This window comes from Scomber japonicus, chromosome 9, assembly GCF_027409825.1.
Source record: "Scomber japonicus isolate fScoJap1 chromosome 9, fScoJap1.pri, whole genome shotgun sequence".
Lineage (NCBI taxonomy): Eukaryota > Metazoa > Chordata > Actinopteri > Scombriformes > Scombridae > Scomber > Scomber japonicus.
In genome coordinates, this window is record NC_070586.1 from 16,641,964 (window position 1) to 16,667,408 (window position 25,445).

Consider the following 25,445-nt stretch of genomic DNA (forward strand, 5'->3'; position numbering starts at 1 on the left):
CAACCCAGGCCCTTTTTTAATCATCCTGTATAACATATACGCGCATATGTAAACAGGGAGGCGATGATCACACGGCAAGCCCGTCACAACACACACCGACCCAGGCGGGATGAGGATTGGTCTCCCCGCACGTCAGTCGCATTTGCGGGGGAGGGAGCAGGAAAATCGAGCCAGTGCTCTAGTTTTTCTAGCTCTCACACAGATGCTGCTGGGTCACTGTTCAACCGTCTATTAATAATAATAACAACAATAATAATAATAGTCAAAACCGGCAGAGAGAGGAGCAGAGGGAGAAATCCACATCATCACTTCTCCTTTTTTTTGATATCGGCGCTGCTGCAAATAATGTGACATCACCCTGCTTCAACTTTGGACTGGTTTTATTTATTTTTTCCCCATTTTATCCGTCTTTCACGACCTTTTTTTTCACAGGTGTTACTGTCTTGTTCACCTGTCACACCGCTGGTCGACCTCACTGGCTCCATTTGGGCACTTCATCACGGTCGTCCATCTGTACAGGCGGCTGCGGCTTGTTGGTAAACACGGATCGGATCCCGCCGGCGAGGACTCCCTCTGGTGCATTGATGCACCCGTTTCAGTGGTGTAACGGTGAGCAGTCATTTTTTTTAATATATTGTGAGAGCTGTTGTTAGGCCTGTGTGATATTGTGCAATATCGCCCTTTATATCTGCAGAGTGAGTCTCCTGATGATGGTAGCAAGGGTGTAGTTTCTGAATCACTCCAGTGCTTTCTAAATTTAGACAGCTCCATTGTCGAAGAAATGAGGGCTGACAGAAAAACAAAATCACTCTCTTTAAAATGTATGTAGGGCTTTACAGTAACTTTAAAGTGTCCTATATCAGTGGTTCTCAAACTTTTTCACCTGAAAGACCCCTCAACTGACCCAAATTGGACCCCTATTTGATAAGATTTTGTCCCAGTGTCTCTGATCTGATAAGATTTTAGATGTGTTATTACAGCAAGTTTATGAAACCCATGTCCATACATTCTGTCATTGTGTTACTTATAGATCACAGTGAAAATAAATTATTCCTTTTCTTGCTTGGGACCCCCTCAAAGACCCCCTGACCCCACTTTGAGAGCCACTGCCCTATAATATCACTTATTGTGTTTTAAGTCGTCGACTACAGTACAATATTTGGCTGTGAAGAACATGTTAAAACAGTAATTATCTGAAAGTGTTATCAGTTTGCTAATTGATTGCCAGAATAAGTGCCTGCTGAGTCAATAGAAACCTTTATTTCCATCTAAATTCATTCCAGCTGAGAGCCACACAAGGCCAGTCATTGTGCTCTCCATGAAACATTTAGCCTCTCTGCGTAATCTTGTTTACACTGTCGCTCTATCTCCAGTTTCTCACTTAAACTCTTGGCCTTGATCAGTTATCTTCAAAAGACAAAAAAAAAAAGTCTGAACAACCTCTCAGTCTTGCTTGAAACGTCCGTTGACGTGTGTGGAGGCGTTTCTGTCATGCTTAAATAAAATGGACCCCTGATATTGCAGTGAAATGTCAATGCTTCATTGTCACGGTGAGACCTGGTGAAGATGATGGATTAGGTGATCTTTTTCCTCCGACTTCACCCGTTCGGATGCAGCAGCCACAGCGGTCTCCTCGGTGGACAGTCGCTGGTGTTCAGACAAGAACAATTACTCTCTTTGTGCTGCTCGACTCCCCTGCTATTCATAGAGGAAACAGTGTAAAAAGTATCAAAGAGTGACATTCTGCTGGAAAAAAAAATGAAGCCAGCCACAGCTCAGCATCAGCTCAGTGTGTCCTGTGCGTCAGTTTGTCTGTTTGTTCCAGTGTTTATAAGTGACACATGTAGTGCTTTCATGCATGTGACGGGGACCTCAACCTACTTTCTTCATGAAAACCAGTAGCAGCAGCAGCAGCAGCAGGAGTAGCAGCAGAAGAAGAAGCAGCCATGCAGGCAGGCTTGAGTGTTTCCCCCCCATGTGAACTGTTGAATATTTGATGGGAAGTTCTGTCTTTAGTGTGAGCAGCCGCAGCAGCTTTGTGTGAACATGGCATATATAGGACAAAACCCCACCAGGCATCTCATAGGAGTTGTCAGAGAAGCTGCCATAGTCGAGGTATTTTACAGCTCCATCAAATCACGGAGGGACTTTCTTGCCTTTTTGTACAACAACACGAGAATCAGGATGACAGCCCAAACTCTGTAAGACTGAGTCAGATTCTGTGTCCTCAAAATGAGAACTTTATCCAGCCTTCATCCCATTTCTGCATCTGCTACCCTTGGCGCCATGGCAACGGGGCCAATATATAGGTCAGTGGTCACACAGGGCTCCACCCCCAGAAAAATAACACATATAGCTGTCTGCTTACCATGCATACAAAGGTGGTGGAGGAAGACGTGGGTGCCCATCCATACAGACAGTCATGACACAATAAACTCACACACACACTCAAATACAAGTGACCCAGATTTGGAGTGTGAGTCTGCAGCAGCTTCACAGGTGATTTGTGCCATCAGCTGTGCAATGACATGAATACAAGACGCAGAGACATGTACTCCACCCTCTATGTGTGTGTCTCTTTGTCTGCTGAACATCTCTGTGAAGCAGATGAATACACAATGAGCTCTATTGTCACTATCCACATGTTCACATCTGCATGTGTCCTTCGATCAGTTTGCCTGTGTTTAATTTACAACCTCGATCGCCCCTCACTGAGTGAAGTCATTTAGCGGTGGGACTTGATCATGTAGCCAGCCATCGATGAATCCTCCATTAACAGAGCATCAGCGCTCATTCAGAGAGAGTGGAACTAAGAGGCAGGAAGTATTGATCCTCTCATGCTGCAATTTCCACTGTGAGGCGACAGAAATGTCAAATAGAAATGTCATTGTGTTACTTTTGCTGCAGGAGTGACTAGAAATCCCGAGATCAATGAGAAACTGTGCTGCAAGTAAACAATAACTGTCACAGTGGAATGAAATTGTTAAAGGTCTTCATCCATCCATCTGTCTGTCCATCCATCCAGATTACGATTAAGATGTCTTTATTGTCAGTTCTCTGCACTCACGTACATTGAACCAAAGATGGTCCTCTGCATTTGATCCATCCTGTACCAACACTAGGAGCTGGGGGACCAACTCCAATTCTTTTTGCCAGTGCCAGTGGTCAGGGGCACTGACAGGAGTATTAACCCTAACATACATGTTTTTGCCAAACCAGAGCATGTGGCAGAAACCCACAATAGAAAAACACCCCAAAAAACCCCCAGAGACAACATGAAAAATCCACACAAAAATCTGAGGTTTGAATCCAGGCCCTAATCAGCAGCGCTAACCACTGAGCCACTGTAATGCCCATCCATCCAACTGAAGATTTAGCATTCAATGTCAAGATTTCTTTTATTTGTCATTTCTTTTGCACTTGCATCAATAAAAAATGAGCACATCCTAGGACAAGAAACAGTGCAGAACGATAAATAAAATAAATAGTAATACCAGAATATGCAGTGGCTATGATTTAAAAGCAAGTTTAGAGGCAGCTATAAGTGTCCATCAACTACATATAGTCCATCTTTCCACCCCTGCATTTGTCTTGAGATTCATCCATTCATTCATCAATCCATCACCTGTCTGTCTGCCCATCTATCTGACCATTCATCCATCTACCCATCTATCATCTATACATTCGTTAACCAAACACTCATTTTATACAACTAACATGCTGGACTGGAGCCTCTCCCAACATGCATTGGGTGAGAGGCAAGTTAAACCCTCTGCTGGTCATCACTACAACACATGACAAATGAAAACTGACAGACACTTTCACACATTCACACCTATTATATAGAGTTTCAATCCACCGCAAGTTGAGTAGCCGTGTGGCTTGGAGGGCCGAGAGTCTGCAGCTCTCTATTATGATTCAACACACTGGTTGATTTCACTGATTACCAACTTGTGTATGAGTGAGAGCATGCTAATCAGAGACATCTGTAGCGTTTGATCAGAGAGAAAACGTGCAGACTCTCCCACATGGCCTCCTGTTCTTGTTCTAATCTGGAGAGACTCATATCCCGTGTTAGCGCCAATTCACTATCAGTCACTGGGTCAGTGTGACCCCGCTATCACAAAGCCCCCTCTCACATGCAGATACTGACTTCTCATTACTCATACTGTACAGATACACAAAACACAAGTGTGTTCTCTGTCTCTGTCTGAATTGTTTTTCTGCATCCGTCTCTCCCTTGAATCTTGAATTCATGTTTATTCTCAGAGTATTTAATACACAATACATGCAAAATGAATTAACACAATGCTTTAAATACTTTTAGTGTGCACACATACTGCACAATAAACACAGTCAGTCTACTGTCATGCCACGTTTGTACTTTATTCTGCACCCTCCCCCACCTCTCTACCTCTGACCTTGACTGCAGACAGCAGTGATATGCTGAAAATCTATTTCACAATAAACCAAACACACACACACACAGGAGTTCAGCATCAAAGCAAGTAGGATGAGACAAAGGAGGGTATCTTTATTGGGGATACCATCTGTTTGGATTGCATAGTTCTTCAAAAAGGAGTATTCAGTTCAGGACATGAAAACATTGGGTTACTGCATCTGTAGTGTATTTTTACTGCCGCCAGGAGAGTGTCATCGTGGAGTGTTTTCGGTTTTGAAAGGGATGAAAAAAGTTTCATTGGCATCTTTAAATATCTTTTAGTTTTAATGCAATAAAACAGGGCTGAAATATAATAGTCCTCTCATCTATACTTTCTCATCTGTCCACTTTAGTGACTTTAAATGACACTGACCTGTTAATAGGCAAAGAAACGAGGAGCTGTCGTGTCAAGAGAACCAAACATGTTGTTTAGCTACCACATTAAAAGTGTTTTATATATTTAAGTACAAAAGGACATCGCAGGTGTTTATCTACCTCTTTCCCTTCACCGTTATGTCTGTGAATGTATGTGTCTTTTCAAAGCTTCAATTTTTGGTTTCCATTAGAGGTGGACACAGCTGCAGGTCTGACCCTCAGCTGCCCATTAATAGTTTAAAAGGATGTTGCATTTAGATGTGTTTTAGAAACAGAGTCTGGCATGTGGTAGTGCCAGCCTTTCTTCCATACGTCTGTGTTCTCAGGTGCTTCCTGTATAGTTAATGTATTTTTAAGTCCTCCCTCTGTCTTGGTGCAGGGTGCTTCTGTGGTCTGGGACTGGTTTACTCCAACAAGTCGTGCACCATGCCGCCCATCACCTTCCAGGACCTGCCTCTAAACATCTACATGGTCATCTTTGGCACAGGAATATTCGTCTTCATCCTGAGCCTCATCTTCTGCTGTTACTTCATCAGGTGAGGAAGTAGATTAATGTGATTTTTTTTTAAAGACTCCACTATAGGGGGATTGTGTCTTGTGTGTAAGGGAAGGAGGCAGGAACAGGGTGACCTCTCTCCCGCTGTTGACTGTGAACTCCCTGATGAGCTGAAAGGACGTTTGTGTCTGAAGGACGGGATATGAGGCAACAGGAAGCATCCCGTCACAATGTGTGAGGACAGCAGCGAGGGGAAAAGGCTAGATTGAGGGGAACTGCAGAGAAGCTCTGCTCAGAATAAACACGGCCTGAATAGCACACAGTGGGTGTACACGAAATCATCACACATGAACGTCTGTGTTGCACAGACCTCATAAGGAAACTTTGACACCTGCAGTAGGGGTTGTTTGTTATCCTGCGCCTTCTTTGGATGACCAAGCTTCTGTATTTGGTGAATCAACTGACTTCTCTTAATGTGGTGTGCTATTTTGGGTGTTGGACAGGATTTTGAATCGCTGGCCAAATTGTCATGTTATCAAAATGTCAGTCGGTTGCAGGACCACAATGCTGTCTGGAAAACAAGAAGCAGAAATGGAAATGTCAGAGTACTAATTCACGTCATAAACAGTGACGTGGCACTTCATTAATTTTCTGTTTAAGCCTGCTTCTTTTTCTATAATAGGATACAACTGAATTCTAATGACAGCACTAAATGAAGAGATAAAAATACTGTCTGTTTAAGACCCCCCTCCCACTCTGTTCTCATTGATCAGCTCTTGGAAGCTGGCCCTCAGGAGAAATTTGCCATCTCTGGAGGCCATGTCAGCAAAATATGAAGCAAACAATAGTAGTAGGATTTCACAATTCTTTCCTCATGCTTTACTCGAAATGTCAACTTCTCAAAAACATCCATAAATGTTTTGACTGAATCTGATCTGAAATATGTGACCGTGTGGACAATGCATACACATAGAAAAACCTTAGCAACAAACTTAGCAACCAAGTCTGTAAAACAGACGGTAGTTTATGAGCATATGCCAGTTAGAAAAAAATGGTGCAAACAGTGTTCAAAGCAGGCTGAAACCTTTTGACTTGTGGAGAGGATTTTGACACAAGTTCACCTCAAGTTTAGGAACTTTTACCATGTTTATACAATATCATAACAGTATTTAAACAACAGAAAAATACTCAAAGTACAATATGTCATCTTTAAGGACTTCTCATCTATGATACCAAAAAACCCTCCTCAAACTTCATCTACTGATCATCAGGATTATCGGTTTGTCAACATTTGCTAAATTAATAAATTTGTTTCTTCCAAATTGGCCTCAGGCAACCTTGAAGTAAAGGCTTTGAAAGACAGAAAATTAGGCTTCAATTTAGAGTACCTTTTGATCTCATAACTATTTTTATATTGTAGTTTTTCACAGGTGTGTTTATGGGCCAAACAGGAGGATGACCCAAATGCAGCCGTCAAGGCAGACAGGCAGAATGAGAGAATGAGGAGCTTTAATAATCTGAATCTGACATACGGGCTTACAGGTCGGTAGAAGAAATGCAGCCCAAAACATGCAAACAAGTCCAAAATGTAAAGGCAGGGAGGTCATAAACAGGCAGATGATCTTAACCACAGGAATATCAGGAACAGGTAACGAAGCAGGAATGAAGCAACATTGATGAACTGGCAGGGGATGGGTAACAGAGGACTGGTTGTACTGTATAGTACTGGGACTGATGTGGTAATGAGCAGCAGGTGAAGCTAACTGGGGAGTGGCAACAGGTGGAGCAGGTGTAAGTCAGGCAGGAAAGTCTAGTGGCATCTGGTGGACAGGTGGAGAATGGAAAAGCCAAGAGAAAGGGGTGAAGGCAGGGATAGAGGTAGAAAGGTCAATGGAAACACACACACCCGATGCAGGAATTGTGACAGTAGAGGAAAAGACCCTTTAAAATATTGTAAACCAATGCAACCATTAATCATACAACATAAACATATCTTTGGTATTACGTTTTGATTTATTACAACCCAGTATGTAGCGGTGAAGTCAGGCACTTTTCGGTAATCATTACATCATAGTCATGTGTTTTGTTTGTCTTGGGCTTGTTGCTAAATTGACCATCAACTTTTGTCAGAAAGGCTCGGATCCTTCCTGCTTCTCTTAAAACACTTGTCCATGAATCATAACCAATGAGTCACTTCCTTTGGCCCCATTAACATGCTGAAGGTAGTCTTGGGTAGGAGTGTGATTGTGAATTCATTTATAGACTGAGTGATTCATCAGATGAATACTGAGTGATGAATGCCATTCTCTGTTGGGGGCAGCTTTCCTATTATCCCTCTCAGACAGACTCTTTTCTAAATCCAGCGTGCCCCGCAGGTCTGTGATGTTCAAGTTTAACATTACGCCAAGATGTTAAAAAAATCTGTCTGTACAGTACATGAGGTTTTTCTCTTTTAATCATACAAAGCAATTATATAAAAGCCTTGAAAGCTGCTGAAGGTTTGCTGAGCACACACCATCCTTTCAGCAGTGCTTCAGATTCAAACTGTTGCTGCTCTAATACTGGCACAAAGTGGGGGTGTGCTCTGCAGTACCTGCAGTGTTCAGGAGTGTAAAACCACAAGGGTGCCAAAAGCACACACCAAAAATATCCTATCTTTAATTATACCCCCAATCTGTCCTAACACAGCCGAGTCTGTGTTCAAGTTCAAGCCGCACAGCAGTTAGTCTGTGGTGCAAGGCAAGCTGCAGGTGTTTCAGCCAGACAATGCAGCGACTGAAAGGAAATGCATTAACCCCCTTACCCAAACTAAATTCACTGACTCATTTCATTTATTGTCACTGAACTCTCAGACTGTACAATCCTCTAATGGTTCACATCTCAGAGGAGAAAAAGGAACAAAAAAGGTTTAAAGCTTAACACAGTTAGTGCATATATCAACTATTTAATAAGAGGAACCATTAAACTTAGAGGGTTACACAGATACGATCTTACCTGCAGAGAAGTGGAGGGCAGGTGGAGTTTGGGAAAGTAGAGGGACAGTTAATTCCAAAAAAAGGGCAAGCTGGAGGTCATCTTCTAACACATGAGAATATACTGCAGCAGTAGAGTCAGCAGCGTATCTGGAGAAACATCTATTACATCTGTGAAAAAGTTTCTTTCACTGGAGAGACACAGGGCCAAATTCACAAATGTTCTGAGAATATTCTCAGAGAGCTCCTAAAAGTTTCTAACAATGATTCTGAGCTTAGGAGTGATTTAGGAACATTTTTACAGGAACTTTGAGCAAGTAAGAGACAGAATGTGTTACCTTGGTGAGGAGGTGTGGATGACCAGATTGCCAAGTGTGACTCATTCCTTTTAAAGGTGTGATTGGTTGATCAATCAATAAATAAAAATATAAAAATGCACTCGTAGTGATAATGGGCATAGGTAGATAGGCCATAGATAGGCCTCATCATAAAATTTGTGTAATTTTAAATACTATTATATACAATAAAAATCTCTACTTTAAAAGTAGCCTATGAAATCTTTGAAAACACAGGACAACTTGTGCATTTAGTTCCTAATTTGATATTGATCTCAGAAAAAGGGCTGAGTTTCCATTCATTTCTGTTAATACTGGTCAGCTTCTACAAGTGGCAACATTGGGTTGCATTTATTTTTCCAGCTGCCAGCAAATTCGGAATTTTTCCAGTTGCCAAATATCTTAGTGTTGTGATCAATTTCATTTCTGATGTTATAACATTATTGTGTTGGGTGGGAGATGTGAGTGCCTCTCTAATGAGATCAGCCACCAACATTTTCCTTGCACAATCTAATCTTTAGTGTTGCAATAACTCACTGTCATTCAGTGTTTGTAGAATATTTCTCTTACCTCTTTGTCTTTCTGCCATTTTCTGACTGACTGTTTCAGCGTTTAGTATGTTCCTTACTGTGCCAGACACAAACTCTATGATATATTGGCCAGATTGAGAAGACATCATAGTGACACTGTGAAATGAAGATTTGGCTAAAATATTTCTCCAAGTTGTATGTGTGAGTTGTATGTGCTAAAAAAACAGAATAAAACCTGCTAAAATGTTATTTCCCACTTATTTACCCAGGTTAAAGTCTCACTGAGATTAAAATTGTTTTTTAACATAATCAGACAAATACGACTGTCACACACTACAGACGAGTGAACACAATAGCTAGACTATGGACAAAATCCAGTTATTATGCTTAAACAGCTACGATTTCTGAAATTATTTCAGCCAAACATTTAAGAGCAATCACAATGACTAAGAGTACTATTTTTCTCGCTCCTTTAAAATTGACTTAAATTCCCACATAGTGATCAACTCTGGTCCTCCTGTACATTATTCCAGGAAGACAGGGCAGCATATTTAAAAGCTTTTTTGCCTCATTCTGCTCTCTGAGGACCAACATCTAATTTTGGTTGTTACACATGTATGTACACAGATGTATCTGTAAAAGGAAAGGAGTTGGTTTTGTTGAGGGTGTTAAACTGGATTTCCTAAAGTTTTCTGCACACATCATTAGACAATTTACACCTGTTGAATTCATTGTGAGTTCATACAATAAGAACGGGTTCAATAGCGGCTCTGTGAGGGGTTTCTTTTATTCTTGCAGACCGACAGGGCACAATAGTTGATCTGGAACAGTCAAATCTCCGTCATGCCCCCCTTTCACCGACTTCACATCATTCTCTAGGCATGGGAAACCTCAACACATGTAAAACGTGTATCCTTGCATTGTTCCACATGGAGGATTGTTAGCGACAATTAGTGTAAACAATAAACTGAGTGACAAAAACAACCAATGACTGTCATTTCCCTCCTTAAAACGCAATTCAGCCAGATATGATTGTTTTGGGGAGTGGGTTGAGGGGATCAGATCACAAATAGACATTCATCTTTCATTTTAGATGTTCTCACTGCATTTTGTTTCAGCCCTAAATCACAGACAGTGATAGACATTTGAGTCTATGTTTACTTGTGTAGAAACAAGAGGCCAAAAATAACTGCCTGAACAGACACAGCCCACCAAGTGATAAAGATCTGCTCTCCATTGTTGGTTCTGGGGGTGGTGCAGGGATTCAAAGAGGCAACTTACTCATTAGCCAGGTTTGTGTATATGTGCGTGTTTGTGTGTGTACTTACATGATTACTTAAGTGTACGAACAATGTGTGTGTGTGTGTTCTTACAGGGGAACATGTACTGTATTTGTCTGTGTGTGGCCACTGTAAGTGTCTGAAAAGACAGTTAATCATCAAAGAGTACTCTGCAATTACACAGCGTCTGTTCCACGCAGCACTATAATTTAACCACACAAACTTACATTTTTGCCTGAAATCAAAGACCTGCTACTAAATGAGGCTTAGAATGAACAGACATCTTCCTTTCCTAATAAACAAACAGTGGTGGAAAGCAACTAAATACATTTCCTCAAGCTATGTTATTAAGTAGAATATCAAGATAAACATACTTTACTTAAATATTACCATTTGATGCTGCAATGGTTTATACTTGCACTACAGAGAAATACTTTACTTTTTACTTTTTACACTGTATTTATGTAGTTATTTTTTACACTAAACTTGTTCAATTTATAAAATATAACGCAATGTTTTAGATTAAACTACCCAAAAGCACAGAATCAGTTAGCTCCACCTTGCCCAGCTACAACATGTTAATGTATCCGTAATAATGATCTTATAATATAAAATATACTGTAATATACTATAACTGATTTTTGTACCAGAGTTAAAAGAAAACCGGAGACAGAGTGACGCCTGTGAGGCTGTGCTGTCCTTCCTTTATCATAGACAATTGGGGAACCATCCAACAAAAGTCCACAGAACTACCCTCCACACTTGTGCTGCCCCCAAGTGGCTGAAAAATTCAACTAATGCTTTAATTATGAAGATTTATTAAAAGGTTATTTATTAATGTGTTTGTCTGTTCATCCACAGTAAACTACGACATCAAGCCCAGAGTGAGCGGTTTGGATACAGAGAGGTAATCCTGATGTGATTATTTAATACACTTTATGATCTATACCAAAAAAAAAAATCGATATTGAACACATTTTGTTTTGTTACTCCTACAGGTAGTTTTAAAAGGGGATCCAAAAAAGTTGAATCTTCACGGGGTAAGAATGTGATTTCTGTACACATCAAGCAAACACACAAAATACATCTGTTATAAACAAAAAAAAAGATGTATAATTATAATCAAATGACTGTACCCGCTCTTTATCTCTTTCCATTCTGTCTGTCACTTACACAGCAGACGTGTGCTGTGTGTCTGGAGGACTTCAAAGTGAAAGACGAGCTGGGAGTGTTGCCATGCCAACATGCTTTCCACAGGAAGTGAGTAGACGAGAGCACAGCAGAGTGTTTCTTCGCTCCGGTTACCACTTTGCACCAGCCGAAGCTTGTTAAAATGAAAGTGGTCATGTTCAATTTTGGGACAGCTTCAGTGATCAGAGGATACATGCACTTCTTGCTGGAGACTTCCTGATGGCAGCATGTCGCTACAGGATGTTTCACAATGCTCAGTTCATTCATTTATTGTGGATATGCCTATTTTTACTTAAAGGAGAAGGCTGGTGATATTTAATTTTTTTTATTGTCAACAAATCCAATGAAGCCAAAACCATCGGTGAAATGATCTTTCTAACAATTACTGCTTATTATTATTCCTTATATTCCTATTATTCCTCTGTGACAAAGACCTCCATTGTTGTCCATGAACTATTAAAAACACATCAAGGAGCCACACTGTCGCTGGGTGAAATGTTCCTTCATTATACTGAACACCGTAACTTATTTTCCACGTACACCATCCTGCAGCTTTGAATACTCATTGGAGCACTGAATTTGCTCAAAATAGTATTTGGGAACTCCCAAATATATTATTTAATTATTTATATAATTTAATTATTTATAAAGATTTAAATCAGGCAGGGTAGGTAGGCCTGATAATATCATGAGATGGATTCATACATTGTTGGTTTTGTTCTTTTTATTGGATTTTACAAAATATCACCAGACTTCCTTTAATGTCAGAGAGGAGTGTCAGGGACACTTAGATTTTGCAGGGCCTCAATCCTGATGTTGGTCCACACAGAATCTAGATGTTGGTGGTGGTGGATTAAAACCAGCAGGTGGTTGATTGAAATGCTCAGTTTAGTCTCCATTGACATGTTGGTGGTTCTAAATTACAATAATAGCCAAAAAGCAAAAACATCTAAGGACTCGTGTTGAGGAACGCTGGCAGAAAGGTCATTGTTCACATAAAGTGATGTCAAAATTGTGAATGTGATAGAGCAGATTAGAACTGGATGGAATGGCAGAAATGCATTGACTGAGGAATAAACAAAAAACCTGTAAGAAAAGATTTAACTCTTGCTAAAGTGTCATATAAATTTGTGAGTCCCACAGGGTCCTCACATGTTTGTGCATGTTCTGCAAGTATAAGTTTACAGCAGTGGTTCCTAAACTTTTTCAAAGGACATTTTTTGTCATGGCACCCTGAGCCACCCAACCCATAAAAAAATGAACAATGATATGATTAATCTTGTGGCATCTTCCAGGATGCTTTGGCACTTTCTTTAGGAACCACTGGTTTACAGTAGCAGTCAGAAGTTCAGACACAATTTCACACTCATTTGAATGAGTGTCCAAACTTTTGACTGGTACTTTATGTGAATTGTGTCAAAATGACTGAGAGGATCATATTGCATATTTGTTGAAACAGTTTTGCTTGTTTTGATTTTGTCTCCTGTTTGTGTTCATCTGTACAGGTGTCTAGTAAAGTGGCTAGAGGTGCGCTGCGTCTGCCCCATGTGCAACAAACCCATAGCTGGCCCCCCTGAGCAGCACCACAGCATAGGGACTCTGCTGGATGAATTAGTGTAATCTAACGACCCCTGCCAGCTCTGGGAGGGACGCCGGCGCCCAGCCAAACCAGCTGGCTTAAGTTAACGACCAACAGGATGGGGGACCACAGTTTTGCTGTTAAAACAGCAGCGAGACACCAACATGACGATAGTAAGTTGGGGTAACCTAGTTACCACCCAGCAAAAGAGACTCTGAAGGATGCTGTTGCTTAGCAACCATCCCTGAGATGGCAACACAACACCTTGTGTTGTCTGAGAGATTATCTTCAGCCACCCACACATCACTCCACCACTCTTCTTTTAACATCCCCCTCTGCACCCGTCCCTTCACGTCTTCTCTTGTTGCCTCGAGTGAGGTTAATGGCACCACTGAAGTGGAGGAGACACAGTTGCATTTTTCACAGCCATGTGGAAAGAAATTAGTGTGAAAGGATGAGAGCGAGCGCTGGGTAAGAGTCACTGGTCCTGTCTGAGCATGTATGAGTGTTGTATGTCGTGGTGGGCAGTGATGACACAATATCAATAATAGCCAAGGTTATTGGAACTCTTGTGGAAATGATGAGATTTTTTGAGATGAAGCAGCAGGCAAATATGATACTTTTTCATCTTAAATGTCCCCAGCAGTAGCGCTAGGACATGTTGGCAGAGGTTACACTGCTAACAAAACGGTAAAGTCTCAGAGTTTATTTGAAAAGAACAGACTGAACAAAGTTTGAACAAAAAATGAGTTGGCTGGAGGAGAATGGAGTTCTGTAGCAAGGACACAGAGAAATTAGATTCAATCTAGTTTTACAGAAATAAAGTTTTTTTGAAAAGATTTGGTGACCATAAACTGAAGTGACACTGGTTAAAGTTAAAGATGTGTTCACACCTCTTCAATAGGACCTAAGTGATGCAGTCCAAGTGTAGCAAGTTAACCAGTGTTGTCATGAAATCACAGCTTTTCACACACACCGACTAATCGTTTGTCGATGTGTGCAACTGATACTGATGTGTGTATCCATTTTTGGTTCCCACTTCCAATATTATGTACAGTAGGTTTTACATACTGTACATGCTTCACTGGGGTGTTTTATTCTTCAGACATATTTTAATTGTGTTATTATAGTTGGCAGGAAATGGCCTCCTCCTGCCTCTCACTGTAACAGTTTGGTTCTTTGTTGAAATATGTTGAAGATTTTTTATGTATTGCACTTTCAATTCACAAAAGAACCCCACCTGTTTCCATTCCTTTGTTCTTATTAAATGTTAAGATCACGGCTCGGATGCACCACATCAGGTCGCTTGTTTTCAGGTGTGGTGAATCTTTTATCTTAAGTATGAGAGATGCTGCTGAATCTGAAAATGCTGAATCTGAAAATAAGGGGAACAGCAGTACAGACTTTCAGTGTTGTTCTGTGAATTCATCCGGGAAGAGTCTACACTTTCATACACAGCATTTTGTGGCATTATTGCTGGTGATTATGTTTTACATTCCATGGTTGTAGGTTTTTTTTTTAAATTTGTGATTTACAGCGATTCAGAAAGCAAAACACTGCCTAAATTGAGCACAAACCTCACGAAGCACATTGTCCTGACACAGTAGGCACCTGTACTGTAATTAGAGAAAGAAGAAATGACAATGAGAGAAATGTTTCTATCTTGTTGCGTCTGCAAGAGAAATGTTTGCTCTGATTCTGGCCACATTCCACATTTTTGTAATGCAATGGATGTAAATAACTTAAAACAATAATAAATCCAGTTGTCTGTTTTGCTCAGCCTTGCTCGTTCATTCCCTGATAGTCTTGTATTTGGCGCCACCATCAGGTGAAATAATGTATGAACTATTATTGGTATTGCTTTACATCCACTAGTTCAGTCTTTCTCAACCTCTTTTGTCTTGTACTGTTTTGCCACACCAATAGTACCCCACACTCATGTGTGTTGATGACACTCTCATTAAATGTAACATAACTGATTAAATAAACATTTAAGTTTTAAAAAACTTGAACAGAAAAAATATTATTTGGACCTACTCAGTACCTGTTTCAACTCCTTTTCATCAGTCACATGAAACCTAATTAGACACTTCAGCTTGTTTGTCTTTTATAAGCTTTGATAGTTCTGGAGAGAGTCTCAACACCCAGGTTGCAAAAAATTGGTCTAAATTACCACACTGCATTATTACATTACGGACTGATACACACACACAATAAACACTTTATAAAATTAATAAATAAAACTGAGATAAAAGTCAAACTAAACTAAACCAAATTAAAACAGGTGGGCCTTGAGCTGCTTTTTAAATGTGTTTGCAGATATTATTGTAAGTCCAGTGGGATTTTAAAATGTTAATGATTTTAAAGTACAACTTGAGAAGCACTAAAGTGTCCTTTAGTTTAAAGCCTGGAATGAAGAACAACAAGTCCTGATCAGAAGATCTCAGAGACCTGTGGGTGATGTCGGGCTATAGTAGATATCTAATGTGGGTAGGTCTAAAAGGGATCACGAGAATCTGGAATTGGATTAAGACAATGTTTAGACATCAAGGTTAAAAGGCTTAGCAGCAGCATTCGGGAGTATATGTAAACAAGCCAAGAATGCCAAGATAAACCAAGTGAAAAGAGAGTTGTGGTCATCTGGACAGGATGAAATTAAAGAAGCAGCATCTTCATCTCAGGTTGAGACACAATAGACCAACATACAATGATATTCCTCTGAGAGAATTAATAAAATAATATTATAGGATTAAAGTATAAATTCCACTTTTTTATTGTTTATCTTTTTTTTCACAAAACATTTGACATTAATTTTAGGTAATGTCACCCTCAAATTTCAGAGCGTTAACAATTATTAAATGCAATTTTTAAATCACGCCATTTTTATATCAAGTGCATTACAGGAGAAATGAAGAGGAAAACCTCAGGAGTCAGAGCTCAGGAGTCAGAGCAAATGAAAACAAGGACCATCTGTACGGCGCCTCATTAAATGTGCAAGACCCTGTCCTATTGGTGGGAGCCGATTGGAACCCAGCTATTTCCCCACAACAGATTGCAGGTGGCAGAGCATCTAAGTCTGAAGGGCATTCCTTACTCCTGTTGCCTTCTAATTAGACTTAAGGGCAAAGCAGAGCCTTGGAAGACCTGAAAGGGAATTCAGGATGAAGGCAGATGGTGTGAGATCTCATCGGGATGGGAGTTAAGACAGGCTCTAATAGAAAGTGAGAGATGGAAAGAGAGAGACATGAGAGGAGAAGAAAATGAAGGAGAGGGAGGTGCTGGGAAAAAGGTGGAGACTGAGAGGAGAGAGGATGTAGTCAGACCTCAGTAGTTCAGTTCACACAGTTAGTCAACTCTCAATTTTGAAGAGGTGAAGAGTTGTTTCATCATTTCTGTCAACTTCTCTCTTTTTTTTTTAACACACAGCTTTCTGACAGGACCTTCCAAACTTTGTTAAATGCTGTTTTTGAGCAAAAAAAAAATAACTGAGCATTTTAGGATGATTGATATCAAGTCATAACTATCCCACGATCAGCAGTTGGTGAGTAGAAGTTTATCTATTTCAATTTTTCAATCTATCTGTCTGTAATTACACCTTTAGAAAGTGTTAACAGTGCACTGTGTGATTGGGTTTTCATGTTTCAGCCTGTGATCTCAGTTTTTTTTTCTTTTCAGTTTCATTACGAGAGCTCATAAATCTGACAACCACACTGCCTGTGAGGTGTTCAGCTGAAGTGATAGCAAGATGAAAGCTTTGCGGTCATTTTAAATAGATAAAAACCTTTTTTTCTAAATCAGCCACAAGAGATGAAAGATTACAATCATTTAATATAATAGACTTGTGACCATGTGAACATTCAATACATTCATGAAATGCCTGAAACAGCCTGCTATGTCTTTTAAAATGACAGATGTTAATGGTAGACTGCTTAAAACAGGGGCTACATGGTATGAACACATGTATGCATCTGTAATTGCCAACACACACACACACTCACACACACACACACACACACACACACACACACACACACACACACACACACACACTCAGCCTGGGTGGACCTGGAAACATAAGCAACTCTTTCATGAGATCAGCCTCTACCTGAGCAATAAAGAGCCAACTGTGCTGTGAATAAACTGATGATGGCAACACACACAAAAACAGAGAAATGCTTGTTTCTGCTACTTCCCACCTTTGGCTTCGTGGCACTCAGAGCGAATGTAAGGTCAGGTTAGTTCTCTTTCTGTGCATTTTTCGCTCAGCCAACCTAAACCCAAGCAGCAGTCCAACGCCAACGATGGTAGTTCCAAGAAATATTGAAGCAGATATCAAACTGAATAGGTCAGCTTTGTCGTGCTGTCATTCGAGTTATTAAATTTATTTAAGTTTTTTTTTTTCATTTGTGTCTCCTTCCTCTGTTTCTTTCTTTTCTTTAAGATTTTGTGTGGAAAAAGTGTTGCATAAAAAAGATGAACTTGACGCTCTTTGCTGTTGCTGATATGTTCAGAGCAAGTGAAAATTTACCCCATTCGATCTTTTCTTCAATGCAAATTATTTTACATCTTACTACTTAATAATCTTTCAAAACAGGGGTTCCTACCCTAGAGTCTAGTCACCCCCAAGTGGTCCTTAGATAAATTTAAGAGGGCCATTGGATCTTTAATCAAAAGCACTATCATTTTCTCTGACTTGCCTCTAATTTTTTCCTTTTCTGACTCCTTCAGGCCCTTAAAATCCTGAAAAAGAAGAAATCTGAGACAGATTGTTTGGCTGATCTGCTCACAGTTTGTGTTCATAACCTGTAATGAGGGGTCACACATAGATTTTTACTTTCAGTGGTCAAAAGCCAAAAGGGTTGGTAACCACTTTTTTAAAATGTATGATTTTGTCATTATAGGGAGTGTCAGCACTCTGGCGATGACAAACACATTTATTCAAGAGAAATGAATGTTCGGACACCCTGTGAAGATGCTATCTGTGGATGTGACCGATGAGGACACCACAAGAAAAGATGAGGATGTTTTCTTAAAAAGACATATTTTTTTAATCTGTGTAGCAGGAACTATGGGTTACTTATCTTTTTGTTGTTGCATCTCCATGTGACAAAAGTTTTGTCATGTTTTAATAAGCTTCAAGTATTTAAGAAGCCTTGTTTAAAAAACAGCCCACCATGTCTAAACGGTGGCTGCTAGCCCTGATGGCCCGTGTTGGCCTTATTGTGCTGGGCCTGTGCTGCTGCCTGTCTCTGTTCTACCTGCTAGGCTGTAAGCCTGCATCACGCAGCAGCCAGCAGTCCCCTCTGTGGTCTGGAGGGGCCACAACAAAGGAGGGATACATGGCATTGTTGCAGGAGAGGGAGGACTCTCACAGACATTACATCAACAGCCTGACAAAGCAGATAGCCCAGCTGAAGGAGGCCCTCCAGGAGAGGACACAGCAGCTACAGGAGTCGCTGGATAAAGCGAAAACAAAAGGGATTCTGCCTCTGGGTCTGGAGAGTCTGCATAAAGCCCCGACACAGTCTGACCTGAAGGTAGGAACACTGGATGCAGCATGATGTGGAGGCAGAACAGACTCCACAAGGGCTGTTGAGATGAATGAAGTGTGACACTATAGATATAGTGGTAAATGTTGCATCATGTCCTCCAGGAGTTCTTCCGCTCCCAGCTGAACCAGGCAGAGGTTAACTCAGGTGTGAATCTGGCCAGTGAATATGAAGTGATACCTTTTGACACTTTCAACCTGCGGAGGTGAGTGGGGAAAAAAAAGCAGCAGAGCTTGCAGGAGTATTGTGTAGTGTATTTTTGCCATGCTGAGTTTCTTGTACAGAGTGGGTGTTTTGTTATGTTGCTCAGGGTGTACCAGCTGGAGACAGGGCTGACCAGGCACCCGGAGGAGAGGCCTGTGAGGAAAGACCGCAGGGATGAGCTGATAGGCACTGTGGAAACAGCTCTGCATGTCCTCAATGGACCTCAGCAACACATAGACAACACCAGGCGGAAGCACACGTACTCTCCTTCAGACTTCATAGAGGGTGAGCGAGATGGGTGAGATCACTAGGGACACAGGGGGCTGGAGTGGAAAACCTTCAGAAAAACTCTGCAAAAGTTTTTCAATTCATTGCTGAAATATCACAATAAAACTGTAGCTCGAGTTGTTCAAAGTATTCACCTGACTTGAATGTCTGTGAGGAAACTAAGAGCCTGATACTCTGACTAACTAGACTAAATTTTCACTTTGCTTCACTTCATTATTCAGTCTGACATTGTGTGCATGTTAGCTGTTTTTTGTTTGGGAGGTTTTATTACTGTCATTGTCAGTTACAGGTTCACATCAGTCCACCCGTTTCTCCCCAGATACTTCAATCGATACTGATACTGAATTCGCAGTTATCTTTTTTCCCAAATTTAAAATCAGTATTTCTCACTGTGTGGAACTCACTGGAAACTCACTTTTATGTAAGATGACATGAGAACAGTGATTGCTAAAAACTAAGTCAGCAAGCCCTGACTTATTAAATGTATCTGATAGCAGAAGCACTTTTTTTAAATGATGGCATTAACAAAGAAACTGTAGTTATTGTGTTCTAACTAATCAGTATAAAGTCAATATATCCACCCTGGTGAGTTAATTTCAGTAAACACATAAGCTAAAATAGTAGTTGCTAAAAGCAGTTTGCTTAATGTTAATTAGAACCAGTTCTTATTTTTGTAAGTCGACCTGCAACAGCAATTGCATTGATCTCATTTATCATTGTCAGCATGCAGTTTTTTTTTCTGGCTATGCACAGGAACATGCCAACTCTGATGGGCTCAGTTGTTGTTCCTGTCAGTAAACAGCTGTCTGTGAGCACAACACCAAAAATATCTGAATAGGTTAGGAGCAAGTCTTAGTTGTGGAATGATACTGACCTATGTCCATACTAAAGGACACTACAATGAAACCTGAGAGCAACAATGCAAAAAGGCAAGGCAAGGCACGGCAAGGCAGTTTTATTTATATAGCGCATTTCATACACAATGGCAACTCAATGTGCTTTACATAAAAAAGGACAATACATGCAAATGTTCAAACCTAGGTCCAGTAAATCAACATAGATTTTTCATTGCATTCTTAATATTGTGTATCCACTATGAGAGATACTGTGGTTCAGGGGTTTTCAAAGTCTGAGAAAGTCTGATTGTGTTATTTGATCTCACAGACACTCAACAAATGAGCCAAGATAGCCTGATTTTGCTGTTTGACATAACATCAGACTACACCAAATACATAAAAAAGTTGGTCTGAAGCATTTATTAGTTTCTAACTCTGGGAAAGTGGGAAAACAGTAAAATACCTCTAAACTACTGTATCTACGAACTAATTCTTTAACCAAATCACACACACTTAGGCTATTCTACATGATTTCCTTTGATAACTAATGTAATGGTTAGTAATATTTTTTCACTGCCATTCACTGAGCCTCCTAAACTGAACTGTTTAGAGCCCCCCTAGGGAGACCCACTTCCCACTGTAAAAAACCTCTGCTGTAGATGATTATATCCTTAAAAGGTGGATGTAATAGCAGGACACCACAACTGTAAACTTCAAATAGATGATCCTTCATTAAACTTTATTAAATGTCTTTTTTCTCTGTCTTATTGTCTCTATTGCAGGACTGACTCGTACACAAAGGGGCAAAGGAACCATTTACGACCTTATGTTTAAAGGCGACAACCTTCAGGACTTCACACAGCTGGTGTTATTCAGGCCTTTCGGTCCCGTGATGAAGGTGAAGAGTGAGAGGATTGACACACAGAGCACAGTCATCAACATCATCGTTCCTCTTTCCAAGAGGGCCGACACATTCAGGCAGTTCATCAGCAACTTCAGGTATCTTCTCAAAGTGCTTTAACACATGCTGACTGTGGTCAGATCATGACATAGTTGATCTCAAACTTGATTTCTCACATCTTTCTAAATCTCATAATACTGCCTTCACGTGTGTTTTTGGTTCAGAGAAGTGTGTATCAAGCAGGATGGCAGGGTCCATCTCACTGTGGTCTACTTTGGTCGTGATCAGATTGACCAGGTGAAAGCCACACTGGACCAGACCACCAGGTAATGTACTCATCAGCTAATGTTATATTAGATACAAGAGATTAGATGCTTTAATTTCAAGTTTCTACATCTTGGAAAATAATTATTAGCGGCCATCAGTAGTGTTGAAACTGTTGTTGTTTTGCAGGTCTCAAGTATTTCTCAAGTACAAAGCCTTGAATAATTTACTCCATTTTTGTTTTGAGTCCTAAACAACTAACTAATGTAGTAACAGTTTTTGTATCCAAACATGATCTAATCTTTTGGTGTGGTGAGAATTTGAGTTACTCCAAATCAAAACAACTGGAGTCCAAATGAGTAACGAATAATTAGTGTTCAGTTGTCAATATCGAGACCTCTGGTTGGATAATAACATGATTGATGAATGGATCAATATCAAGAGGGAGAGTCAATAAGAGACCGCTGTGAGATGAAACATGTCTCTTCTTCTCAGCTCTCTTGGAATTCACTATTATAGATTTGCCTGTGCTGCAATGCAGACATTTAGCCCATAAGATTGTTTAAAAAAAAATGAAGTGAGGGAGCGTCAGTGTTTTAGGGCTGCAGTCTAATAATAAGCTAATCCTCTGAAGCCTCTGGACCCCCTGAGAGCATCACACACGCCCCTATTGAGTACAGACTGGGATCATATGAATTGTAATGCAGAATCTGTTTTACTTCAGGCTTTCTGGAGCAAATTACTGATGAACTTGTATGTGTTACTTTTAATATATTGTTAAACAGTCTACCAAGCTGATGAGACTGAATGTCTGTAGATTGGTTGTTTTTTAACTTCTATTCACTTTAAATATGTTAAATTAAAACATTTAAAAAGGAAATGCTTGTCTGTAATAACTATTATGAGTACACTATCATAGATGTTGCATTGGTTAACAGTTATTATTCATTTTCATACTGACCCAAATGAATCAGCAAGCAGGAAAAATGGTTTTCTTGTGATAAATCATCTCATTGTCAAATTGGCCTTTTGTTTTCTCCAGATAAGATGAATTAAATTATCACGAGAAAACAAGTGTTGTTATAAAATAATAATTAAGTTCATTAAATTAAAACATTTAATTTGTGATCTCAAGATAGAAAAGGTATTTAAAAAATAATTTCAAGCATGGTTGTTCTCAGCTTTTGTACCTGTCCAGCTACACACAGATTAATTGAGACATGACTTCCTCTTTCTTCAGGGAGACTCGGTTCAGGAGTTTCACATTGATCCAGCTGAATGAGGAGTTTTCTCGTGGGCGGGGCTTGGAGGTGGGCACCAGGGCCTGGAGACGGACCCAGAATGTCCTGCTCTTCTTCTGTGATGTTGATATCCACTTCACCGCTGACTTCCTTACTTCCTGTCGCCTCAATGCAGAACCTGGTGAGACAAAGGGCTGCTTAAACTTTTTCCACATATCCTCATACAATAGTTGCACTTTGGTGTAAAGTAGCAGTAGATGATTGAATGAATCAAGGGTCCTGCTCACCTACAGAAGTGTTCAATTACTCTCTTCAGGTTGATGTTGGGTGGAGATATTCAGGTAGTTATATGATGTCACAAAAAAGTCCAAATTGTGAATGTACTAATAATGAAGAATGGGTTAAGACAGATTTCCTTTCAGTTGTATATTACCCTGTATCCCTGTATATCCTGCCTTGTTTGTTTCATATCCAGCTAGATTGAGAAAATTAACCTTGGAAATTAACCTAGGAAATATTGATTGTTTATAACCTTGGGGTGGGATTCTGGTTTACTGCAGTGAGTGCAAAGTCAATTATAAAGGTTCATGACTATAATTTAGTCTTTATAAGAAGCTTTTTGATTTACAGTCTGTGGAAAGCAAGGCAAATATATTTATATAACAGAATTCATAGACTGAACAATTTGAAAGTGATTAAAAAGCCAACAAAACAAAGCAAAGCAAAACAAAAAGGACAATACAATACTTCTCTCAACTAGGTCTGACTCACACAGTTTATAGTAGTTCTGCCAGTTTTTGGCAACAGCACCAAAAAAACAATACATTTCCCCCCGGCAATCTGTTCTGACCACAACAAAGAAGTGATGGCGTCAGTTTTCATGAACTGGAACCTACCCAAAAAATTAGGAGATTGAAACAGATGCCCATCAATCATGGTCTGAACATGCCCACACAGCCCTGAGAACAGGTCTAATCAAACAACATAAGTAAAAAGCACCTAGGGGCATGTAACAAGGGTGTGAAATGCCTAAGATTTTAAAATTCAAATTAAAGGTGCAAAGCCCACTTTTCAGAAATGTTTGAGACTTGCATTGTTTACATCCATGCTTACTTTCTTAGCAGTCTTCTTCTTGGCTACCTTTATTGGTGTATTGCTGTGTTTCTTGTTGCTGAAGAACAGTGGATTAGTATGAAACCTTTACTATATTTATTTACTCCTGCTCTTTTACAATTTTTGGAACTAGCTTGCTAATGAGTATGGGGACACAACACATACTTATGATGCTTTAATGACATTTATACAGCTGATTAAAGCAAGGAAAGTGAACCTTAAAAGTTGTTCAGTACAATGCACTGAATTAAGCATTATATGAATTTAAAACTGCTTTATGCCTGAAATTTAGCACGGTAGCTGACATTATATTATTGTGGTGTTTCCAGCCCTGCACATATCAGAGATCATTTAGTAATCAGTCAATACTTAAAACACTGTAATTAATGTAAATCTCTGGACAAAGTGGTCTTCATTTCTCTATTCAGGCCACTGGTCAATTTTGTGCACATATTAGCCCAGTTGTTCTTTTCACTCCAATTAAACATCTGCTGCTTCTGTAAGTTATGAATAATACATCAGGTCATGGCTGGTAAAGAATGAGTCAGAGATAAACATACCTGAAACCAGCTGTTCAAAACAAAACAGGGCGAATGTCATAATAGAATGTTTTAAAATAATGTAAAATCAATGTATTTATATGCAAATATCACATATTATCACTTCAATTATTGCGTTTTTACTGGTTGTGTTATTAGTGAACATGTCATAGTGTGGAAATAAACCTGTTTTTGTCTCTAGGTAAGAAAGTGTACTATCCAGTGCTCTTCAGCCAGTACAACCCATCTATCATCTACAACAATCAGACTCTTCTACCCTCTGTCCAACAACAACTGGTAGGTACAAAAATCATACACAAACAGTAAGAAATACTTGAATAAATGAGAGATAATGAGTGAGTGTGTCAAGGGGACGTAAAACTAATCTCTGGTCGTTTTTGTCTCAGGTGATAAGGAAGGAAACCGGTTTCTGGAGAGACTTTGGGTTTGGAATGACGTGCCAGTACAGGTCTGACTTCATGAACATAGGTAAAGACAAATCTTGTGTCACCAATAATCTTACACAGAAGAACATAATACTACGATGTATGATCACTATTCATTTCATAATATGTATAACTACATAACAACAGATTCATAAAACTGCTGGATTTTACACATTTTGCATAATGTCTTTAACTTGAACTTTATTTTTATATAGCACTTTAAACACAACATAGACGATCCAAAGTGCTTTACACAGAGGAAGAACAAGCACAGTACTTCCTCTGTTTGATTTTAATACCAGTTATCCATCTCCTGATTGTCACTGTTACATATCATGTCTAATTATCTACATTTCCTTGCAGGTGGTTTTGACCGAAACATCAAAGGCTGGGGCTTGGAGGATGTGCGTCTGTACAGGAAGTACCTTCACAGTAAGCTGTTGGTGATTCGCTCTCCAACTCGTGGCCTCTTCCACCTGTGGCACGAAAAGACCTGTGCAGATGAGCTTCCTCCAGACAAATACAAGATGTGCATGCAGACCAAAGCCATGAGCGAAGCCTCACACGGTCAGCTGGGGGAGCTGTTCTTCAAACCAGTGATTGAGGCTCACTTGAACTCCCAGAGGCAGATAAACAGAGGAACATAGAGAACAATTGTTGGAGACGCTGATGAGATAATGTTTTTAGTTACTGTGATATATGTTCTTATTCTGGTTTTCATGATAATTTATGTTGACTTACATTCATGTAAATCTGCCCAGGGGACAAATTTACTTAGGACTTGTGGAGAAACAAAGTGAATATTGTTTGATTTTATTATTTCTTAATAAAAGAACTATTGGTGTGTGCCCATTGTATATTTTTT

The 25,445-nt window shown here is 39.8% G+C and overlaps 2 protein-coding genes across 3 annotated transcripts; both read left to right on the forward strand.

Annotated features, from left to right (window-relative positions):
• The first annotated feature begins 261 nt into the window (after nucleotides 1-261).
• Nucleotides 262-14,906, forward strand: rnf122 (ring finger protein 122). Of its 2 annotated transcripts, none has more exons than XM_053325743.1 (6): nucleotides 262-609; nucleotides 5,196-5,352; nucleotides 11,291-11,336; nucleotides 11,428-11,469; nucleotides 11,607-11,689; nucleotides 13,126-14,906. In XM_053325743.1, exons 1-6 carry the CDS (start codon nucleotides 585-587, stop codon nucleotides 13,238-13,240), a joined length of 468 nt encoding a protein of 155 aa, XP_053181718.1. In that variant the 5' UTR covers nucleotides 262-584; the 3' UTR covers nucleotides 13,241-14,906. The 2 variants fall into 2 exon arrangements, with proteins under 2 accessions (XP_053181718.1, XP_053181719.1); XM_053325744.1 differs by having other exon boundaries at nucleotides 11,610-11,689.
• A 3,467-nt stretch (nucleotides 14,907-18,373) lies between these two features.
• On the forward strand, nucleotides 18,374-25,227 carry LOC128364903 (chondroitin sulfate N-acetylgalactosaminyltransferase 1-like). The gene is made up of 9 exons (XM_053325523.1): nucleotides 18,374-18,736; nucleotides 18,853-18,953; nucleotides 19,059-19,237; nucleotides 20,859-21,075; nucleotides 21,202-21,303; nucleotides 22,482-22,663; nucleotides 24,337-24,431; nucleotides 24,542-24,623; nucleotides 24,944-25,227. The coding sequence occupies exons 1-9, from the start codon at nucleotides 18,374-18,376 to the stop codon at nucleotides 25,225-25,227; spliced, it is 1,605 nt and encodes a 534-aa protein (XP_053181498.1).
• Nucleotides 25,228-25,445: the final 218 nt, after the last annotated feature.

Coding starts and splice junctions, on each gene's coding strand:
- LOC128364903 (XM_053325523.1), top strand. CDS start 18,374: ATGTCTAAACGGTGGCTGCTAGCCCTGATGGCCCGTGTTGGCCTTATT. Junction 19,238..20,858: donor TCCTTCAGACTTCATAGAGG/GTGAGCGAGATG, acceptor TCTCTATTGCAG/GACTGACTCGTACACAAAGG. Junction 24,624..24,943: donor GTCTGACTTCATGAACATAG/GTAAAGACAAAT, acceptor ATTTCCTTGCAG/GTGGTTTTGACCGAAACATC.
- rnf122 (XM_053325743.1), top strand. CDS start 585: ATGCACCCGTTTCAGTGGTGTAACG. Junction 610..5,195: donor CCCGTTTCAGTGGTGTAACG/GTGAGCAGTCAT, acceptor GTCTTGGTGCAG/GGTGCTTCTGTGGTCTGGGA. Junction 11,690..13,125: donor CAACATGCTTTCCACAGGAA/GTGAGTAGACGA, acceptor TCATCTGTACAG/GTGTCTAGTAAAGTGGCTAG.